The 21,297-nt window shown below is 41.1% G+C and overlaps 1 protein-coding gene across 8 annotated transcripts in view; it reads right to left on the reverse strand.

The window, feature by feature from the left end:
• EXOC6B (exocyst complex component 6B) overlaps window positions 1–1,606 on the reverse strand; it is a 662,376-nt gene extending 660,770 nt beyond the window's left edge. For 7 of the 8 annotated variants that reach the window (XM_061155706.1, XM_061155701.1, XM_061155702.1 and 4 more), the window contains exon 1: window positions 1,365–1,604. In XM_061155706.1, coding sequence (XP_061011689.1) covers window positions 1,365–1,477 — 113 coding nt within the window. In that variant the 5' untranslated portion in view covers window positions 1,478–1,604. Of the gene's footprint in view, window positions 1–1,364 lie in introns of all 8 variants that reach the window. The other variant, XM_061155703.1, reaches the window with a different exon arrangement.
• Window positions 1,607–21,297: the final 19,691 nt, after the last annotated feature.

A 21,297-nucleotide genomic window follows, 5' to 3' on the forward strand; every position in this document is an offset into this window, starting at 1 on the left:
CAAAAAGCAAACTACTAGGGATGGTCGGTCATGTCCCATGTCCAGGTCTGGCACTGGGAGAACCATGTGCCCTGGAGAAGGAAGCTGTGGAGGTGGAGATGAGAAGCGAAGTTCTCAGCCTGCCCCTCTTTCAACCACTTTCATGAGGCAACTTCTCCCCATGAAAAAAACAAGCAGTGAGTAATAATCTTTATGAAGGGAGGAATAGCGACCCAAGACTGTACAAGGTGGGTAAGATCATTCTCTCTGTTGGCTGCATGGAGATCAGAAGGTGCCACAGGAAGGACGATGTGTTGGCTCTAATAAACTGAGGGGAAAGAGAAAGGTAGTTTGTGCTTGGTTGAGTAATTAACAGAAAGTACAAATAGATGGTGATCCCCAAATGAGGCGGAGTAAGAGGGGTTAAAAACGCATACTCTGGATCCAGAATGCCTGAGCAGAATCGCGACTCTCCTACTTTATTTTCTCTGTGACCTTGGGCAAGTCACTTAACCTCTATGGGCTTCATCTGTAAAATGAGGGTAGTAACAGTACCTACCTAATAGGGCTGTTTTGCGGTTTGAATAAGTTATACTTGTAAATCTCTTAATAAATGTCTTGCGCTGTACACAGTAAGTTGTACCTAAGTTTGTTAAATAAGTTGAGGTAGGTGGCGGCTTAGTTTGACGTCTCCAAGTGAAATGGGGGTGTGTGGGCAAAGTAAGAGTCATGGGGAACGGAGGGAGACAACGTCTTTTCTGCGATGAGCACCAGGAATCTGACCTTTGGGGAGGTCGTTCTCCTGGGGAGGTCGTTCTCCTGACAGGGCTCGGCAAGTACCGCTCCCAGGAGAGGGGCGCGAGGGTTGAAGGAAACTTCCTTCCTTCCAGGCCTAGGATTTTCAGGAACTCGTTTCTGAGAAGTAATTGTGATTTTTTAAAGAGGCAAGAGTTTGCTCTCCGAGCAACAGACTGTGGGGTGAATTCTGTTTTGCCTGAAGAGTCGGATCTGCGTCTGGGGCAGAAGGGTGATGTCCTCAGGGGGACCCTCTGCTAAGAACCACCATCTGTCGGGCGCGCTCCGGCTGCCCGCGCCGGGCCAGCCTCGGAGGGAGAACGAATGCTGCCCAGTCCTGAGGGAGGCAGAAGGAGCCTACAGGGTAACGGGGCTGCCGGCGCCGACGGTCGGGAAGGAACCCCACGTCGGGTCTGCGGGGCTACGGAGGGGGATCTGCCTCGCCGAGGGTGGAGGTCGCTCGCCGGGTTCTCCGAAGGGAGGGGCCGGCGCTGGCCCTGCAGGAGGCCGGCCGGGCGCACAGTCCCGAGGGAGCCTGCTCCCGGGTCCCGCCCGTGCCCACCCGTCTGTGGCCCCGGTACCCAGGGTACCTGAGCGTGGGCCCGATACAGGCCGTGTCGGTGCTCTCGATCTCTCGAAGAATCCGTTCGTGCTCCGCCGCTGTCTCCAGGCTCTCCGCCTCCGCCATCTTAACCCGCTCCATAGACTCGGGGAGCCCCGCAGCGCGTCCCCTCCCTCAGCTCCGCTCACCTTTCGCTCTCAATCTCTCTCTCTCACTCCAGGCTCCCGGGGATCCTAAGCCTCCGGCCACCCGCAGGACGACCCCTCCCTCAGACTGGGCACGCCCCCTAGCATCACCACGTCCGCGGGCGTTCCGCGCGATGCCCGCTGGGATTTGTAGTTCTCTGGGAGAAATAGCCTGGTTTCACACATTATTCATTGAAGCTACAAACTTGTATTAAAAGCTCCACTATATCCAGTGGCTAACTGAACTGAACTGAAGATTCCGTACTCCCAAGGCAGGGTGCCTGGGTTCAATCCCTGGTCAAGGAATTAGATCCCATGTGCTGCAACTATAACCCAGTACAGCCAAATAAACTTGTTTTTTAGAAGGAAAAAAAAAAGTTCTACTGTAAGGCAGGAACAATTGAGGACTTCATATGCAACGACGACTGTCAGGTAGTTCTTTTTTAAGACCCTTGCCTCAAAGTGCAAAAGCCTCTTTAGGCGCGAATATTAAAGGATTAACTAGGTTTCTCTGAACAGAGATCTTACAAGTTATGAAGGAGGAAAAGCCCAAAACTAAAAAGCCAAAACTAACAGATAAGGTGTAATGTACCTCTAAGCAAGTTCTGAGAATCAAACACTGAAAGCACTTCTGTCTGCGAAGAATTCATTGACAGACTGTGCCTGAACATTTCAAAAGGTGTGATTGGAAGGTGTGAGAAGCACCTAGAAAACCAGAAAGACCTTCATTTGCACTGGTGTGTAGAGAATTAGCAACAAGAGATGGTGCTAGAAAAGCATCTTGGAAAAGGAATACCAACAACCACCTGCATCAAAAGCATCATGGATCTCTTTTTTATTACAAATCAAAGACTAGAGATCTCTTCAAGAAAACTGGCAACATCAAGGGAACATTTCATGCAAGGATCAGCACGAAAAGGACAGGAACCGTAAGGACCTAACAAAAGCAGAAGAGATTAAGAAGAAGTGGCAAAAATACACAGAACTATACAAGAAAGGTCTTAATGACACTGATAACCCTGATGGTGTGGTCACTCATCTAGAGCCAGACATCCTGTGGTGTGAAGTCAAGTGGGCCTTAAGAAGCATTTATTTTTGTTTAGTCATTAAGTTTTCTTGCCCTCTTCCACAGCTCCAATGCCTGGAGCCTGCCAGGCTTCTCTGTCCATGGGATTTTCCAGGCAGTAATGGAGTGGATTGCCATTTCCTTCTCCAGGAGATCTTCCGAACCCAAGGATCAAACCCACATTCTCTTCCATCTCCTGCTTGAAAGGTGGATCCTTTACCACTGAGACACCTGGGAAACATTACTATGAACAAAGCTAGTGAAGGTAATGGAATTCCAGCTGAGCTATTTCAAATCCTAAAAGATGTTACTGTTAAAGTTCTGCACTCAATATGTCAACAACTTTGGAAAACTCAGAAGTGGCCACAGGACTGGAAAATGTCAGTTTTCTCTCCAATCCCAAAGAAGGGCAATGCCAAAGGATGTCTAAACTACAGTGTAATTGCATTCATTTCACATGCTAGCAAGGTTATGCGTAAAATCCTTCAAGCTAGGCTTCAGCAGTATGTGAACCAAGAACTTCCAGATATATAACCTGGGTTTAGAAAAGGCAGAGGAACCAGAGATCTAATTGCCAACATTCAGTGGATCATGGAGAAAGCAAGGGAGTTCCATAAAAGCATCTAGCTCTGCTTCATTGACTATGCTAAAACCTTTGGCTGTGTGTGCTTAATCCTGTCTGACTGTTTGCAACCCCATGGACTGTAGTCCACCAGGCTCCTCTGCATGGAATTGTCCAGGTAAGACTAGTGTAGCAGGTTTCCATTTCCTGTTTCAGAGGATCTTCCTGACCCAAGGGTCAAACCATCGTCTCTTGTGTCTCCTAAATTAACAGGCAGATTCTTTACCACTAGCACCGCCAGAGAAGCCCAAGTCTATTAGGATATTTTCCCTTTAAAAGATTTACTGTTGCAAATTGGATATAAAATACTCATATATGGTTCTGTGCATCCACAGGAAGAAAGTAAATATGAACTTGGTGTTTACAGTCAGAATATGGACCCTAAAGTACATTTACTGGGAACAAAGGTGAAAATGAGAAAGAAACTGGCCATTATAAGTTCCTGGACAACACAAAGTATGTTTTCAGTGCAAAACATTCTCAGTGCAAAAAGACTGATTATGTTTTGTGAAAAGTTTATGCATCAGTCTTTACTACTATATTTTTTAAAAGAAAAGTTATTTCAAGTTTTAAAAAGCCAGTAGAACTTTAATTATTACTTATTAAAGCAACTTTTCATAAACATTTATATCATGTTTAAAAGGTCAGATTCATTCCAGACCACCTGAACTGCCTCCTGAGAAATCTGTATGGAGGTCAGGAAGCAACAGTTAGAACTGTACATGGAACAACAGACTGGTTTCAAATCAGAAAAGAGTATGTCAAGGCTGTATATTGTCACCCTGCTTATTTAACTTATATGCAGAGTACATCATGAGAAACACTTGGCTAGATGAAGCACAAGCTGGAATCAAGATTATTGGGAGAAATATCAATAACCTCAGATATACCGATGCACCACCCTTATGGCAGAAAGCAAAGAAGAGCTAAAGAGACTCTTGATGAACATGAAAGAGGAGACTGAAAAAGTTGGCTTAAAATTCAATACTCAAAAAACTAAGATCATGACATCTGGTCCCATCACTTCATGCCAAATAGATGGGGAAGCAATGGAAACAGTGACAGACTTTATTTTGGGGGGCTCCAAATTCACTGCAGGTGGTGACTGCAGCCATGAAATTAAAAGACACTTGCTCCTCAAAAGGAAAGTTGTAACCAACCTACACAGCATATTAAAAAGCAGAGATATTACTTTGCCAATAAAGGTCCGTCTAGTCAAAGTTATGATTTTTCTGGTAGTCATGTATGGATGTGAGAGTTGGACCATAAAGAAAGCTGAGCACCAAAGAATTGATGCTTTGGTACTGTGGTGTTGGAGAAGACTTTTGAGAGTCCCTTGAACAGCAGGGAGATCCAACCAGTTCATCCTAAAGGAAATCAGTCCTGAATATTCATTGGAAGGACTGATGCTGAAGCAGAAACTCCAATTCTTTGACCACCTGATGAGAAGAGCTGACTCATTGGAAAAGACCCTGATGCTGGGAAAGATTGAGGGCAGGAGGAGAAGGGGAGGACAGAGGATGAGATGGTTGGATGGCATCACCAACATGATGGACATGAGTTTGAGTAAACTCCGGGAGTTGGTGGTAGACAGGGAAGCTGGGCGTGCTGTAGTCCGTGGGGTCTCAAAGAGTTGGACATGACTGAGCAACTGAATTGAACTGAACTGAAGAACCAATTAGAAGAGATTGAGACCCTAAATCTGATTTTTGCTATGGATTCTTTCTGGTGAATAAATTACATCACATGTGATCAGTATAAAAAATACAATATTAAAAGAGCATAAACCTTAACGAGTTAGAGAAGGCTAATGCAGAACTGACAGGAAATTACCAACTTATTTATAGTTTTCCAACGAAAGTTCTAAGTTTTGTTTTTTTACCTCAACTTCAGCACAATTCTACTTATATTAAATATTGTTTCTATTTATCTGTATTAAAGGTGATAGAATGTTTCAGTGAGTGTGTGGATTACAACTGTGAAAAATTCTTAAAGAGAAAGGAATACCAGACACCTTCCCTGTATCCTGAGAAACCTGTATGCAGGTCAAGAAGCAGCAGTTAGAACCAGACGTGGAACATCTGACTGGCTCAAAGTTGGAAAAGGAGTACATCAAGGCTGTATATTGTCACCCTGCTTACTTAACTTATATGCAAAGTACATTATGCAAAATGCCAGACTGGGTAAATCCCAAGCTGGAATCAAGATTGCAGGGAGAAATATTAACAACCTTAGATTCAGATTGCAGATGATACAACCAGAATAGAGAAAGTGAAGACAAACTAAAGAGCCTCTTGATGAAGATGAAAGAAGAGAGTAAAAAAAGCTGGCTTGAAAGTTAACATTCAAAAAACTAAGATCATGACATCTGGTCCCATTACTTCATGGCAAATAGAAGGGGAAAAAGTGGAAATAGTGACAGATTTTATTTTCTTGGTCTCCGCAATCACTGCGGACAATGACTGCAGCCATGAAATTAAAAGGTGCTTGCTTCTTGGAAGGAAAGTTCTGACAAACATAAACAGCATATTAAAAAGCAAAGACAAAAATAAAAAATAAAAAGCAAGACATAACTTTACAGGCAAAAGTCTGTATAGTCAAAGCTATGGGTTTTCCAGTAGTTATGTATGGATGTGAGAGCTGATCCATAAAGAAGGCTGGGTGCTGAAGAATTGATGCTTTCACATTGTGGTGCTGGAGAGGACTCTTGAGAGTCCCTTAGACTGCAAGGAGATCAAATCAGTCAATCCTAAAGGAAATCAAACCTGAATACTCATTGGAAGGAGTGATGCTGAAGCTGAAGCTCAAATACTTTGACCACTTGATGTGAAGTGTGGGCTGATTGGAAAAGACCCTGATGCTGGGAAAGATTGAGGGCAAAAAAAGAAGGGACAGCAGAGGATAAGAGGTTAGATAGCATCACCAACTCAATGGACCTGAATTTGAGCAACCTCTAGGAGATAGTGGAGGACAGAGGAGCCTGGCATGCTGCAGTCCATGGTTTGCAAAGAGTCAGACACGTCTTAGCAACTGAACAACAAATATTTGATGAAAAGTGAAAGACAAAAACAAAAATTTTACTCTATTGCACAGTTGAAAATTCCTAAGTGACTAGGTCTTAAAAGTTCTCACCACAAGAAAAAAAAATTCCGTAAATACGTATGGTGGCAGATGCTAACTAGACTTATTGTGGTGATCATTTCACAACATACCTAAATATCGAATCATCATGTTGTATACCTGAAATTACTAATGTAATGCTGTGTGTCAATTATACCTCAATAAAAAAAATTACAAAGAAAAAAATCATATATATGCTTATATATGTATAAAATACTTCACAGAATATTTCTGAAAGGGTATCCAAGAAACTGTAAACATTAGTGATAACCAAGAGAGATATTGGGAGGAAGGGGCATGAGGTAGGAGGAAGATTTTTTTATTATGCATGCAGTTTTGGAATTCTTTCCCTTGTGTATGTACTGCTTTCTTAATAAAGAATGGTAATTATTAATTTAAAACATATTTTATAAATAAAGCAATAGTGAGGAGAATGGATTACAAGTCTTGGTTTGCCAGGAACTGAGAAAGTTGCTAAACCTGTCTGTTTCTAGATATTCTCTGGCTATCCTCACCTTGTTTCATTACTCATGCTTAAACAATTTCAGACACATGTAGGAGGGGCAGGAAGAGTATGAAGGCTTTTGTATTTCTAAAGATCTCTGGTCCCTTCGATCACCAAGTTTAACATCTAACTAAGCAAAAAGCTTTTTATACATCACAGGAAGAAGATGGGTATGTAGACTAAACAAGTATAGTAGTGATTAAATGAGCTTCTGCTAGTGTCAGCAGGTTTTTTTCCTAGCCCCCCTCAGTAGCCAGAGAGCTCACATGAGTTCTTACCAGCAACAGTGTGAGTTTGGAATGACTAGTGTAGAAAACTCCAGTGAAGATGGCCTGCCTGACATTAATGCCCTCTAAATAGACAGTACGTCACGTGATGTGGAATGACCCAGAAAAGTACTGAACTAAAATTTGGGGGCATTTAGTTAAGTTCCAACATTAGCAGCTAACATATACTGGGCACTTCCTGGTGCAAAGCACGATACAGAAAGTAAGCACTTCATATTCATCATTAAGTCCTTACATCAATCCTTTGCTATAAATATTGTTGCTGTTTAGTCAGTAAGTCGTGTCTGCCTCTTTGTGACCCCATGGACTGTAGTCCACCAGGCTCTTCTGTCCATGGGATTCTCCAGGCAAGAATACTGGAGTGGGTTGCCATTTCCTTCTCCAGGGGATCTTCCCAACCCAAGGATCAAACCCCAGTCTCCTGCTTGGCAGGCAGATTCTTTACCACTGAGGCACTGGGGAAATCCATGCTATAAATATTATGTATCTCATTTTGCACATGTAATACCTCAAGTTTCACAGTGTATATGATGATGCTGGTAATCAAACTCAAGTCCATCTCATTTCAAGCCCCATTTCCTTACCAGTTTAGCCACTCTGTCCCACCCACCCTCTCATTGCCACATTTATTGTATGAACTTAAAAATATCGTTCTGCCTCTCAGCATCTGCTTCCACATTGGTGTAACAGGTTGAATCATTTCACAGGCCCTTTCCAAATCACTTCAAAGACCTCTTAACACAACTACCTCTTTCCACTTATTCCCTTTAAATGAGCCAGTTTTTGGTCTCCTGACTCAGTAGTTTTAAAACTTCTTGTTACTCTGCACTGACACTTTTAAAATGTTGTTCTGACACCCTAACTCCTCAAGCCTCCTGATGAAGGAAGGCACTAGGTTGTGCTGTGGTCATCTCCTAATGTCCATATCCCTCAGAAGTTTAACAACTTGTCTTACAGATTTTCTATCCATCTCATTCTCTGCCATCATCTTGAAGCACATCAACATCAACATGGATGTTGTTCTTCAGTCGTCAAGTCACGTGTCACTCTTTGCGACCCCATGAACTGCAGCACGCCGGGCATCCCTGTCTCTCACCATCTCCCGGAGTTTGCCCAAGTTCATGTCCATTCCATCGGTGATGCCAGTCAACCATCTCATCCCCTCTCGCTCTCTTCTGCCTTCAGTCTTTCCCAGCATCAGGGTCTTTTCCAACAAGTCGGCTCTTCTCATCAGGTGGTCGAAGTATTGGAGCTTCAGCTTCAGCATCAGTCTTTCCAATGAGTATTCAGGGTTGATTTCTGTTAAGATTGACTGGTTTGATCCCCGTGCTGTCCAAACATTCTCAAGAGTCTTCTCCAGCACCATAATTCAAAAGCATCAATTCTTTGGCACCCTGCCTTCTTTATGGTCCAGCTCTCAGAACCATACATAACTGCTGGAAAGACCATAGCTCTGACTATATGGACTTTTGTCAGCAAAGGGATGTCTTTGCTTTTTAACACACTGTCTAGATATTCATATCAATATGGATAACCCATCCAATACCCTGACTTCATGGATCCCAACCATGCCAGGCCACAGAGGCAATGCATTCACAACCTCACTTTTTCCTTTACGTTCAATTAGCACTGTTCTACCCCCAAGACTGCAAACTCTGAAATTCCTCTCAGTGCTACTTTTCCATCTACCTCTTCCTCTTTCTAATTTCTACGGAACTCACACATTACTCTGATCCTTGTTTTCCTTTTCTGATTTTAATGAAACTTACTGGTATCTTTCCTGTCTATCCTGAATTTTCTTCTATCCAAGCTTTTAATTCAGAGAGATCTTAGTCTGATTCCTGGCTTTTCCATTAATCAGCAGTTGAATTTGAGTAAGTTATGCGGTTTCTGTAAGCTACAGTTTTCTCAGGTATAAAATGGAGTATATAATATAAACTCTGGGCATTTGTAAGAATTAAAAATTCTTAATGTAAGGGGACAACCATAGGCCTTGACAGAATAAATGTTAGAAGCTACTCATACTCCCATGAAGCTGCAATTTGACTAAACCGTTTCCAAGGGACTCTCAAGGGTCTTCTCCAACACTACAGTGCAAAAGCATCAATTCTTCGGCGCTCAGCTTTCTTTATAGTCCAACTCTCACATCCATATATGACTACTGGAAAAACCATAGCTTTGACCAAATGGGCCTTTGCTGGCAAAGTAATGTCTCTGCTTTTTAATATGCTATCTAGGTTGGTCATAGATTTTCTTCCCAGGGGCAAGCAAGTCTTTTAATTTCATGGCTGCAGTCACCACCTGCAGTGATTTTGGAGCCCAAGAAAATAAAATATTCCACTGTTTCCGTTGTTTCCCATCTATTTGCCATGAAGTGATGGGACTGGATGCCATGATCTTAGTTTTCTGAATGTTGAGTTTTAAGCCAACTTTTTCACTCTCCTCTTTTACTTTCATCAAGAGGCTCATTTGTTCTTCTTCACTTTCTGCCATAAGTGTGGTGTCATCTGCATATCTGAGGTTATTGATATTTCTCCCTGCAATCTTGATTCCAGCTTGTGATTCTGCCAACCTGGTGTTTTGCTTGATGTAGTCTGCATGTAAGTTAAATACACAGGGTGACAATATATAACCTTGTTGTATATATTTCCCAATTTGGAACCAGTCAGTTGTTCCATGTCCAGTTCTAACTGCTGCTTCTTGACCTGCGTATAGAAACCTTTAAGGCAGGTAAGGTGGCCTGATACTCCCCTATCTTCAAGAATTTTCCACAGTTTGTTGTGATCCACACAGTCAAATGCTTTAGCATAGTCAATGAAGCAGAACTAGATGCTTTCTCCATGGTCCAACGAATGTTGAGAATTTGATCTCTGGATCCTCTGCCTTTTCTAAATCCAGTTTGTACATCTGGAGGTTCTGACTTCACATACTTTGAAGCCTAGCTTGGAGGATTTTAAGCATAATCTTTCTAGCATGTGAAATGAGTGCAATTGCACGGTAGTTTGAACATTCTTTGGCATTGTCTTTCCTTGGGATTGAAATGAAAACTGACATTTCCAGTCCAGTGGCCACTGCTGAGTTTTTCAAACTTGCTGACATATTGAATGCAGCACTTTAACAGCACCATGCTTTAGGATTTGAAATAGCTCAGCTGGAATTCCATCACCTTCGCTTGCTTTGTTTGTAGTAATGCTTCCTAAGGTCCACTTGACTTCCCACTTCAGGATATCCGGATCTAGGTGACTGACCACAATTTGTGACTATCCAGGTCATTAAGACCTTTCTGGTACAGTTCCTCTGTGTATTCTTGCCATTTCTTCTTAATCTCCTCTGCTTCTGTTAGGTCCTTACTGTTTTGGTCCTTTATCGTGCCCATCCTTACATGAAATATTCCCTTGATATCTCTAATTTTCTTGAAAACATTTCTACTTTTTTCCATTCTATTGTTTTCCTCTATGTCTTTGCTCATTTAAGAAGGCTCTCTTCTCTCTCTTTGCTATTCTCTAGAACTCTGCATTCAGCTGACTGTATCTTTCTTTTCTTCCTTGCTTTTCATTTCTCTTCTTTCTTTAACTATTTGTAAAGCCTTCTCAAACAGCCACTTTGCCTTCTTGAAGTTCTTTTTCTTTGGAATGGTTTGGTCATTATCTCAGGTACAGAAACTGCAAGACTACTAAAAGAAAACAGAGTGAAAGCTCTCTAACATTGGTCTTCACCAACAATTTTTTTCTGATGTGATGTCAAAAGTGCAAACAAAACAAGCAAGAATAAACTAGTGGGACAATATCAAACTAAAAAGCTTCTGCCCATCAAACACACACACACACACACACACACACACACACACAAAACAAAGAACATCAATGAAATGGAAAAACAACCTGTGAAATGGAAGAAAATATTTACAAACCATATATTCAATAAGAGAATACTATCCAAGATAAAGACTTCCCTGGTGGCTCAGAGGGTAAAGCATCTGCCTACAATGCAGGAGACCCGGGTTCAATCCCTGGGTTGGGAAGATCTCCTGGAGAAGGAAAAAGAACTCATACAACTCACTCAATAGCAAAATAATCTATGTGAGAAATGCACAGAAGATCTGAATAGACCTTTTTTCTTCCAGTTGTATTGAAATATAATGGATATACAGCACCATTTTAGTTGAAGGTATACAACATAATGATTTGCCTTACATATATCATGAAATGATTACCAAGGTAAGATTAGTGAATATCCATCATACCAAACAGACACAAAATTAAAGAAACAGGAAAAAAACTTTTTTCTTGTGATTAGAACTCTTTGGATTTATTCTCTTAACTTTTATATATAATGAACAGAAGTGTTAATTATATTTATTATGTTGTACATTACATTCCTGTTGTTTATCTTGTGACTGGAAGTTTGTACTTTTTGACTGCCTTCATCCAGTTCCCCTTCCCCGATCCCCTACCTCTGGTAAAAACATATCCGATTCTCTTTAACATGAGTTTAGTTGGTTGGTTTTGAAGTGTAATTGATTTACAACACTATATTAGCTCCTGTTTGACAGTATAGTGATTTTTTATACACTTCAAAATGATCACCACAGTTTAGTTGCATTATGTCATTATAAAAAGATACCACAAAGGTTTTGGCTATATACCCCACACTGTTCATTTTATACTGTGACTCATTTATTTTGCAACTGAAAATTTGTACCTCTTAATTTCACTCACCCATTTCTTTCCTCCCACACCTCTCTCCTCTGGCAATGACCTGTTTCTTTTCTGTATCTCTGAGTCTATTTCTGTTTTCTTATGTTTGTTCATTTGCTTTGTTTTCATATTCCCCATATAAATAAAATCATACAGTACTTGTCTCTAACATATCACTTAGCATACTACACCCTAGGTCCATCCATATTGTCACAAATAGCAAGATTTCATTCTATCATATTATATAAATATGTGTATGTGTGTCTTTTTTATATATGCTGCATATTGTTTATTCTTTGTCCATTTATCTATTGATGGGAATATGGGTTTCTTCCAAATCTTGGCTATTGTAAATAATGCTGCAATGAACATAGGTATGTATGTAACTTTCCTAATTAGTGTTTTTGTTTTCTTCAGATAAATATCCAGGAGTGAAATTGCTATGTTTAATTTTTTGAGTAATCTCCATACTATTTTCCACAGTGGCCGTACAATTTGCATTCCCATGACAGTGTACAACAGTTCTCTTTTTTCTACATCATTGCCAGCACATGTTATTTCTTGTCTTTTTGTTAATTCTGCCCAGTTTTTCCAACACCACTTATTGAAGAGACCATCTTTTCTCCAGTGTATATTCTTGCCTCCTTTATCATAAATTAGGTGACCATAAGTGTGTGGATTTATCTCTGAACTTTCTATCCTGATTCATTGATGTATATTTCTTTTTTGTGCTACTACCACACTGTTTTGACTACTGTAGCTTTGCAGTATAGTCTAAAGTCAGGGAGCCGGATTTCTACAGTTCTGTTTCTTTTCTCAAGACTGCTTTGGCTATTTGTGCTCTTTTGTGTTTCCATTAAAATTATAAAATTATCATTTTTGTTATAATAAAATTATCTATAATATAATGTATATTATATATTATAATATATAACATTATAATGTATTTTATGTACATTGTATTATATTACATATTTTACATATTTTATAATATGCATACATAGTATATGTATATTATATACATAATATTATATATAATATATATAATACAATTATTGTTCTAATTCTGTGAAAAATGCCATTGGTAATTTGGCAAAGATTGCATTGAATCTGTAGATTAGACCACTCTGTAACACCAAATGCAAAAATAAACAAAATGGATTACAGACCTAAATGAAAAGCTGGCTACTATAAAACTCTTAGAGGAAAATATAGGCAGAACACTTTTTGATATAAGTCACAGCAACAAATATCTTTTTTAATCCACCTCCTAAAGTAATGAAAATAAAAACAAAAGTAAACATATAGGCCCTAATTAAACTTAAAAGCTTTTGCACAGCGAAGGAAACCATTAACAAATGAAAAGACAACACTCAGAATGGGAAAAAATATTTGAAAATGAAGCAGCTGACAGGGGAAAATCTCCAAAATATACAAGAACTCATGCAGCTCAAGATAAAAAACAAAACAAAAACAAATAACCCAATCAAAAAATAATGGGAAGATCTAAATAGACATTTCTCCAAAGAAGACATACAGATGGCCAAGAGGCATATGAAAAGATGTTCAACATCATTAATTATTAGAGAAATGCAAATCAAAACTACGAGATATCACTGATAGCAATCAAAATGGCTGCTATAAAAAAATCCACAAAAAATAAATATAGGAGAGGTTGTGGAGAGAAGAAACTCTCCTACGATGTTGGTAGGAATGTAAACGGATACAATCACTATGGAGCACAGGATGGTGGTGGTGGTTTAATCACTCAGTTATGTCCAACTTTTGCAACTCCATGGACTGCAGCCCACCAGGCTCCTCTGTCCAAGGAATTTTCCAGGCAAGGATACTGGAGTGAGTTGTGATTTCCTACTCCAGGGGATCTTCCCAATCCAGGGATCGAACCCTAGTCTCCCACATTGCAGGCAGGTTCTTCACTGTCTGAACAACCAGGGAAGCCTGGAGAACAGTATGGTGGTTCCTTAAAAAACCAAAAACAGAGCTACCATATGATCTAACAATCCCAATCTTGTGCATATATCCAAAGAAAATTGTAATTCAAAAAGATACATGAACCCCAATGCTATTGCAGCACTATTTACAATAGCCAGGACTTGGAAGCAACCTAAATGTCCATCAACAGAGAAATAGATAAAGAAGATGTGGTACATTTATACAATGGAATATTAGTCAACCACAAAAAAAGAATGAAATAATGCCATTTGCAGCAACATGGATTGACCTAGGGATTGCCATACTGAGTGAAGTAATTCAGACAGAGAAAGATAAATATCAAACGATATTGTGGAATCTTAAAAAAGAGTACAAATGAACTTATCTACAAAACAGAAATAGAGTTACAGATGTAGAAAAAAAAAAAAAAGCATGGTTACTGGGGATAAGGCAGTGGGGGAGGGAGAAATGGGAAAGTTGGGGCTGACATACACATACTACTATATATACAATAGTTAACTTATAAAGACCAATTGTATAGCACGGGGAACCTGACTCAATACTCTGTAAAGGGAGAAAAATCTAAAAAAGAGTGACTGTATGTATAACTGATTCACTTTGATGTATACCTGAAACTCACACACCACTGTAAATCAACTATACTCAAAAAAAAACTTTTTTTTATGGCTTAGAATAGACAGCACTTCGTTCATGTAGCTTGAGTGGAGCTGAACTGAACTGAAATGAACTGCTGCTTGCTTTTTTCGGGTTTTGCTTATGCTATTCTGTTCCTTCTGAATGAAATACTCTTCCCTTTCCTCCTCCTGCCTCACTTGCTGAAATTATACTTCAAGATCCAGCTTTGTGTGACCTTCTTCCGTGAAGATAACCCTTTCGTTCCTAACACAGGCAGATGGACAGTAGATCCTTTGTCAACACCTCTATCTTGCATTAATACATGACTCTACATTCTCCCTGTCACATATGTGACCTGGAGTAGTAGCAATAACAACAGCTTCTGCTTATTAATACCTACTAGGTTCCAGGAACATAATTTGATTTCTCTCATTTCATTTTCAGAGTTATACCCTGCTGTAGGACAAAAGTTGTTGTCTCCACTCTATTGAGGAAGAAACTGAAGCTCAGTATACTTAAATAATTTGCCCAGAGTCAGAGGACTAGCCGCTAAGTGACAGACTGAGGTTAGAAGCCAGGCCCCACCTCAAAGCTCATACGCTTTCCGTTATTGCTTTAATTAGTTTTCATTCTATCTCATCATCTGTACCATGAGCTCCCTGCAGACAGGAGCCTGTCTCAGCAGATGGCTCTCTTTTAAGGGAAAAAATATGTCTCCCCACAGGTCTAAAGTTTACTGGGAGCAGAGCATCAGTACTCCTTCCTTCTCCCTCACCAGTGCTGAGGTAAGCTTCTATGCTAGTGGAGCTTTGAAGCAAAGGACGATAATTGAACAGCAGATGGAAGCAGCTCAGTCCCCAGGGTCCCTTTGCGTCATGTTTGCTGCTCCAGCATCTTTGGGGGCTGTGAAGAGGCCTCCCTGGAGTCTGAGCTCATTGGATCCCCTGGGCGGTGATGTCAGCCTCCTGCTCTGCCAGGCCCCAGAGGCCACAATCACACTGACATCACCCTTGGTTCCATGGAGCTTCACAGAAACTCAGATCTACATACCCCTGCCTAAAACAACTTCTAACCGTGATTTTGGAGGTCCTATTCTTTGCCCAGAAGTCTCTTTCTTTTCTTTTTGTTTTTCGCCATAACTTGCCTTTCCCCTAAAAATCATAAGCCTCACTCATTACTTTGCTATACAGGCACACACACACACACACACACACATGCACTGCCTGGAATCTCTGACACACCAATATAAATTAGGAAACATAGGGAATTATCCAAAAAAAAACAAAACCAAAAAGCACTCCTCAGTGGTTTTTTTCAGACTGGAAAAGGGAGACGCTGAGCAAGAGGAAACTAGGACAACTTATCAGCTTTTCCAGGTTCTGACTCTCACAGACTTGGAAACTTAAAAAGGCTTCAACACTGAACTTTTTCACTTACCAGTTTTTGTGAACCATAAGGAAGTCATCTCCATAAAGCAATTCTCCCCCCTGCATCTACCAACTCTTAGTTTAATTCGTCAAGGAATCATCAAAAAACAAATAGACCATCATTTCTCCTAAAACCTAGCACTATGTGATAGGGTTTAAAAGAAAAACCAGACAGACACTTCTCAACTTAGAATCTGCACATGGCTCCCACTGCAGTTAGCACAACATCTGAGCTTAAACCACGGCCCGGTGCACCTTCCCCCACAGTTAGCACCCTGTTTTATTATGCCCTGCTCTTCCCTCCAGTGCCACCAGCCATTTCTCAGTCCCTCAAAAGACACCGAAACCTTGACAACTTCAGGGTTTGCAATTTATGTCTGAGACCCGCATGATGAGTCAGATTTAGTAGTTACTCCTCACAGTAGCAAACAGGATGTGACTGATGATTTGATTATGGCATTTGAATATTAAAAACTCAAATTGAGAAGATCTGGCAGGTCATGTAGTTGTTCAGTTGCTCAGTCATGTCTGACTCTTTGTGGACCGCCCCCCTGGACTGCAGCACACCAGGCTTCCCTGTCCTTCACTATCTCCCGGAGTTTGCTCAAACTCATGTCCATTGATTTGATGATGCCGTTGAACCATCTCATCCTCTGTTACCCGTTTCTCATCCTGCCCTCAATCTTTCCCAGCATCGGGGTCTTTTCCAATGAGTCGGCTCTTCACATCAGGTAGGTGCAGCCATTACAAAGAGCAGCATCAGGCCCAAGGACTTGGAGTTTGGTGAGGTATTGTTCCAGCAGAGGAGCTGAGGTGTGGGTTACATTAGTGCCTCAAGTTCCCCGCCCCAACAGCACTGGCTTTAGGGCCAGCTTCTGTGTTAGGTCCTCAGCTGTAAGATGAACAGCTGCTTCTTTTCCTTCATAGCATTCATCCCAATTTACACTTATATATTTGCTTGGGTTTTTTGTTGTTGTTGTTGTTTATTTTCTTTCTCCCTGATGAGTCTGTAAGTCCAAGGGATCAAGGACCGTGTCTGAATTATTTAATGTATACCTGGTACCTAGATCAGTGCCTACCACATAGAGGTTCCCAATAAATCTTTGTTGACCAAATGAATGATAAAAGGTAAGCTCTGCATTTAGAGAGTGTCTCATCTATTTAGGAAAGTTGACTAGTACACTCAAAGCAGCTATAAATTTTGCTTCACAAACTGGATATGCAAGAAATGGTGCATTACTTTAATTCCCTTCAGTCAAATTAAATCTACTTCCAAATCCTCAACCATCCAGTTAATAAAAATTCAGTTCAGTCAAGGCTTGAGCAAGGCCCAGGAGGCCTTTCAGGAGCAGCTCTAAGATGCTCATTGGTCCAGCCCTGGGGGATGTGTGAAGTAGCTCCGCAGCCTCCAAGCCACCCTTCCCCCTAGGAAGCATCCCCTAGGAAGTGGGGATGGCAACCAGGGGGCCTGGGGTGTACTGTGTGGCCCTTCCTTTCTACTGTTTCACCACTTCTGCCGGATGTCTCAATGGGCCAGGGTTCTCACATGTTTGGGAACCCCTAAGTTACCCTCTTAACCTTACAGAACTCTTCCCCCTCCCCTCTGCCCTCTCCACTCTACAGATGTTAGTGTGCTCTCTCTTTCTCAGGGCTTCCCTGCTGGCTCACACAGTTAAGAATCTGCCTGCAATGCAGGAGATTCAGGTTCGATCTCTGGATAGGGAAGATCCCCTGGAGGAGGGCATGGCAATCCACTCCAGTATTCTTGCCTGGACAGAGGAGCCTGGTGGGCTACAGTTCATAAGATCGCAGAGTTGGACACAGCTGAGCTACTACTGCTACTCCTCCTCCTCCTCCTCCTCTTTCTGTAGCCCAGTATCAACCCATCAAGGACCTTAGACTTCCCTCTGACTACTTTCATCTCTGTCTTGACATGAAATGGCTCTAAGGCAGAGATAATCAAAGTCAGGCTACCCCCTTGGAATAGGAGAAAAAAAATCAGAAAAATGAAAGACAAACTAGAGGGGTCACCCAAGACAGACGAGTCATAGTGAAGAGTTCTGAAAAAATGTGATCCACAGGAGAAGGAAATGGCAACACACTCCAGTATTCTTGCGTAGAGAACCCCATGGACACTATGAAAAGGCAAAAAGATATGACACCAAAAGATGAATCCCTAGGTCATAAAATGTCTGGGGGAGACAGGCAGGCAATTATTAATAGCCCCAGTAAGAATGAAGCAGGTGGGTCAAAGTGAAAACATTGCTCAACTGTGGTTGTGTCTGTTGGTGAAAGTAAAGTCTGATGCTGTAAAGAACAATATTGCATAGAAACCTGGAATGTTAGGTCCATGAATCAAGGTAAATTGAACATTGACAAGCAAGAGATGGCAAGATTAAACACAGATATCTTAGGAATCAGTGACTAAAATGGATGAGAATGGGTGAATTCAATTCAGATGATCATTATACCTACTACTGTGGGTAAGAATCAATTAGAAGACGTGGAATAGCCTTTGGAACTCAGAAAAGACCCAGGAGACTAAAGCCTATTTCCTACAGACAAGAAATGGGAGACACAGAGGGTCTTTTGTACCCAGGAAGGCCACACAGAATCCTGCTCAGTCTCAACTTCACACTGGACCCACCTACGATATGCTGGACAGCCTCCTATCTAAGACCGTTAATAGTATCTGTGAAGTACCTTTTGTCATATAAAATAACACTCACAGATTCTAGGGATTAGGATGTGGGCACTGGAGAAGACTCCTGAAAGTTCCTTGGACAGCAAGATCAAACCAGTCAATCTGAAGGGAGATCAACCCTGAATATTCGTCAACCCTGAAAGGACTGATGCTGAAGCTGAAGCTCCAGTATTTTGGTCTTCTGATGTGAACAGATAACTCATTGGAAAAGTCCCTGATACTGGGAAAGATTGAGTGCAGAAGGAGAAGAGGGTGTCAGTAGATGAGATGGCTGGACTGCATCACTGATGCAATGAACATGAACTTGGGCTAACTCCAGTAGATAGTGGGGGACAGGGAGGCCTGGCGTGCTGCAGTCCATGGGTTCACAAAGAGTTGGACCCAACTGGGTGACTGGACAACAACAACAACTAGGAAGGCAATTTCACTGCATTAGTCAAAAATGATAACTTGGAATAATTTTAGATTTACAGAAAAAATTGTGAAAATAGTACATTATTGGGGAAGCCCAACACTGGTCAGGTATCTCATAGGATACCACTCAATTTAGGTTTGGCTGATGTTCCTCTCATAACTAGACTGGAGTTGTGAGTTTCAGGAAGGAACACCACAGAGATGAAGTCATTTCTCTTTGCATCACAGTAGGGGGCACATAAACCCAACATGGAACAATGACTGGTTCAAAATTGGGAAAGGAGTACTTCAAGGCTGTATATTGTCACCCTGTTTATTTAACTTATATGCAGAGTACATCATGAGAAACACTGGGCTAGATGAAGCACAAGCTGGAATCAAGATTGCTGGGAGAAATATTAATAACCTCAGATATGCAGATGACACCACCCTTATGGCAGAAAGTGAAGAAGAACTAAAGAGTCTCTTGATGAAGGTGAAAGAGGAGAGTGAAAAATCTGACTTAAAGCTCAACATTGAAAAAATGAAGATCATGGCATCCAGTCCCATCATTTCATGGAAAATAGATGGTGAATCGACAGAAACAGTGACAGACTTTATTTTCTTGGGCTCCAAAATCACTGCAGATGGTTACTGCAGCCATGAAATCAAAAGACGCTTGCTCGTTGGAAGAAAAGCTATGACAAACCTAGATAACAAATTAAAAAGCAGAGACATTGCTTTGCCAACAAAGATCCATGTAGTCAGAGCTATGTTTTTTCCAGTAGTCATGTATGGATGTGAGAGTTGGACCGCAAAGAAGGCTGAGCACCAAAGAACTGATGCTTTGAACTGTGGTGTTGGAGAAGACTCTTGAGAGTCCCTTGGACTGCAAGGAGATCAAACCAGTCAATCCTAAAGGAAATCAGTCCTGAATATTCATTGAAAAGACTGATGCTGAAGCTGAAGCCCCAATACTTTGGCCACATGATGTGAAGAGTAGACTCATTAGAAAAGACCCAAATGAAAGAGTTAATTCTTAGGTAGGTTCATAAGGAGTCTGGGGCCCTTGTGGAGGAGAAAGGGATAAACTTTTTTGTACGTTCCTTCATCTTAGTCACACAAGACATTTTTTCTTAAGCTCTGAGTTGTTATAGGAACAATCTATTTATTCTAAGAATAACTTTGTTTAAGTCCAGAGCTAAACGATTACACAACAAAACAACACATCTTGCTCAAGGCTATGTTCTTTCCTTAAGCTCTGTACTAACAAAAAAAAAGTGAAAGTGAAAGTCACTCAGTTGTGTCCCACTCTTTGTGACCCTGAGGACTATAGAGTCCATGGAATTTTCCAGGCCAGAATACTGGCATAGGTAGCCTTTTCCTTCTCCAGGGGATCTTCCCAACCCAGGAATCAAACCCAAAGCTACCACATTGTAGGCAGATTCTTTACCAGTTGAGCCACAAGGGAAGCCCTGTGATTATACTAATAATTATATAACAACAATGTATCTGCTCAAGGACTTATTTCTCCTTCTTAACAGGAATCTTCTGACTAATCTTGTTGTCTTAAGTATGTTGTGGGAGTGGGTCTGGTAAGTCCTTTCTATTGTTAGTAACCAATTGAAAAAGTTTATAAAGCCCCACCCAACCTAATGAGTGGGGCACTTTCCACCCATGTCTGATGTCTGTCAGAAGCTTTCTTTATCCCTTTTTCACTGTAATAAGACTGGCCACACGGAAGCTCTGAGTGACTGAAGACAAGTCTCTGCTCCTGAAGCAAAATTCTCTCCTTTGGAGATCATGAATCCGACAACGTTCACTGTAAGATATCACAGATGCTGGGAAAGATTGAAGGCAGGAGGAGAAGGGGACAACAGAGAACAAGATGGTTGGATGGCATCACCGACTCAGTGGACATGGGTTTGAGCAAGCTCTGGGAAATGGTGAAGGATAGGGAAGACTGGTGTGAGCTTTAGTCCATGTGGTCACGAAGAGTCAGACACGACTGAGTGACTCAACAACAACAAACCCACACAACATCACCTGTGATGTTTACTTTGATCACATGGTTAAGGCAGTGTTTGCCAGACTCTTCCACTAATAGTAATGTTACTGTTTTTCCCTGTCCAAACTCTGTTCTTTGGAATACAGACAGCATCAAGTCCACCCTTAGGTGTGGAAAGGGAACAAAGCTCCGATTTCTAGATGAAGGACTATTGACATAAGTTAAAAGAACTTTGGGGGGCAAGATTTCTGTCCCATTCCCATTTAATTATTTATTCAAACATGATTTTCTGACTATGAACACATATACATATATGTTATGTTTTTCAATAATAAGCCAATACTATATTATTCACTTT

Source organism: Dama dama, chromosome 11 (assembly GCF_033118175.1).
Source record: "Dama dama isolate Ldn47 chromosome 11, ASM3311817v1, whole genome shotgun sequence".
Classification (NCBI taxonomy): domain Eukaryota; kingdom Metazoa; phylum Chordata; class Mammalia; order Artiodactyla; family Cervidae; genus Dama; species Dama dama.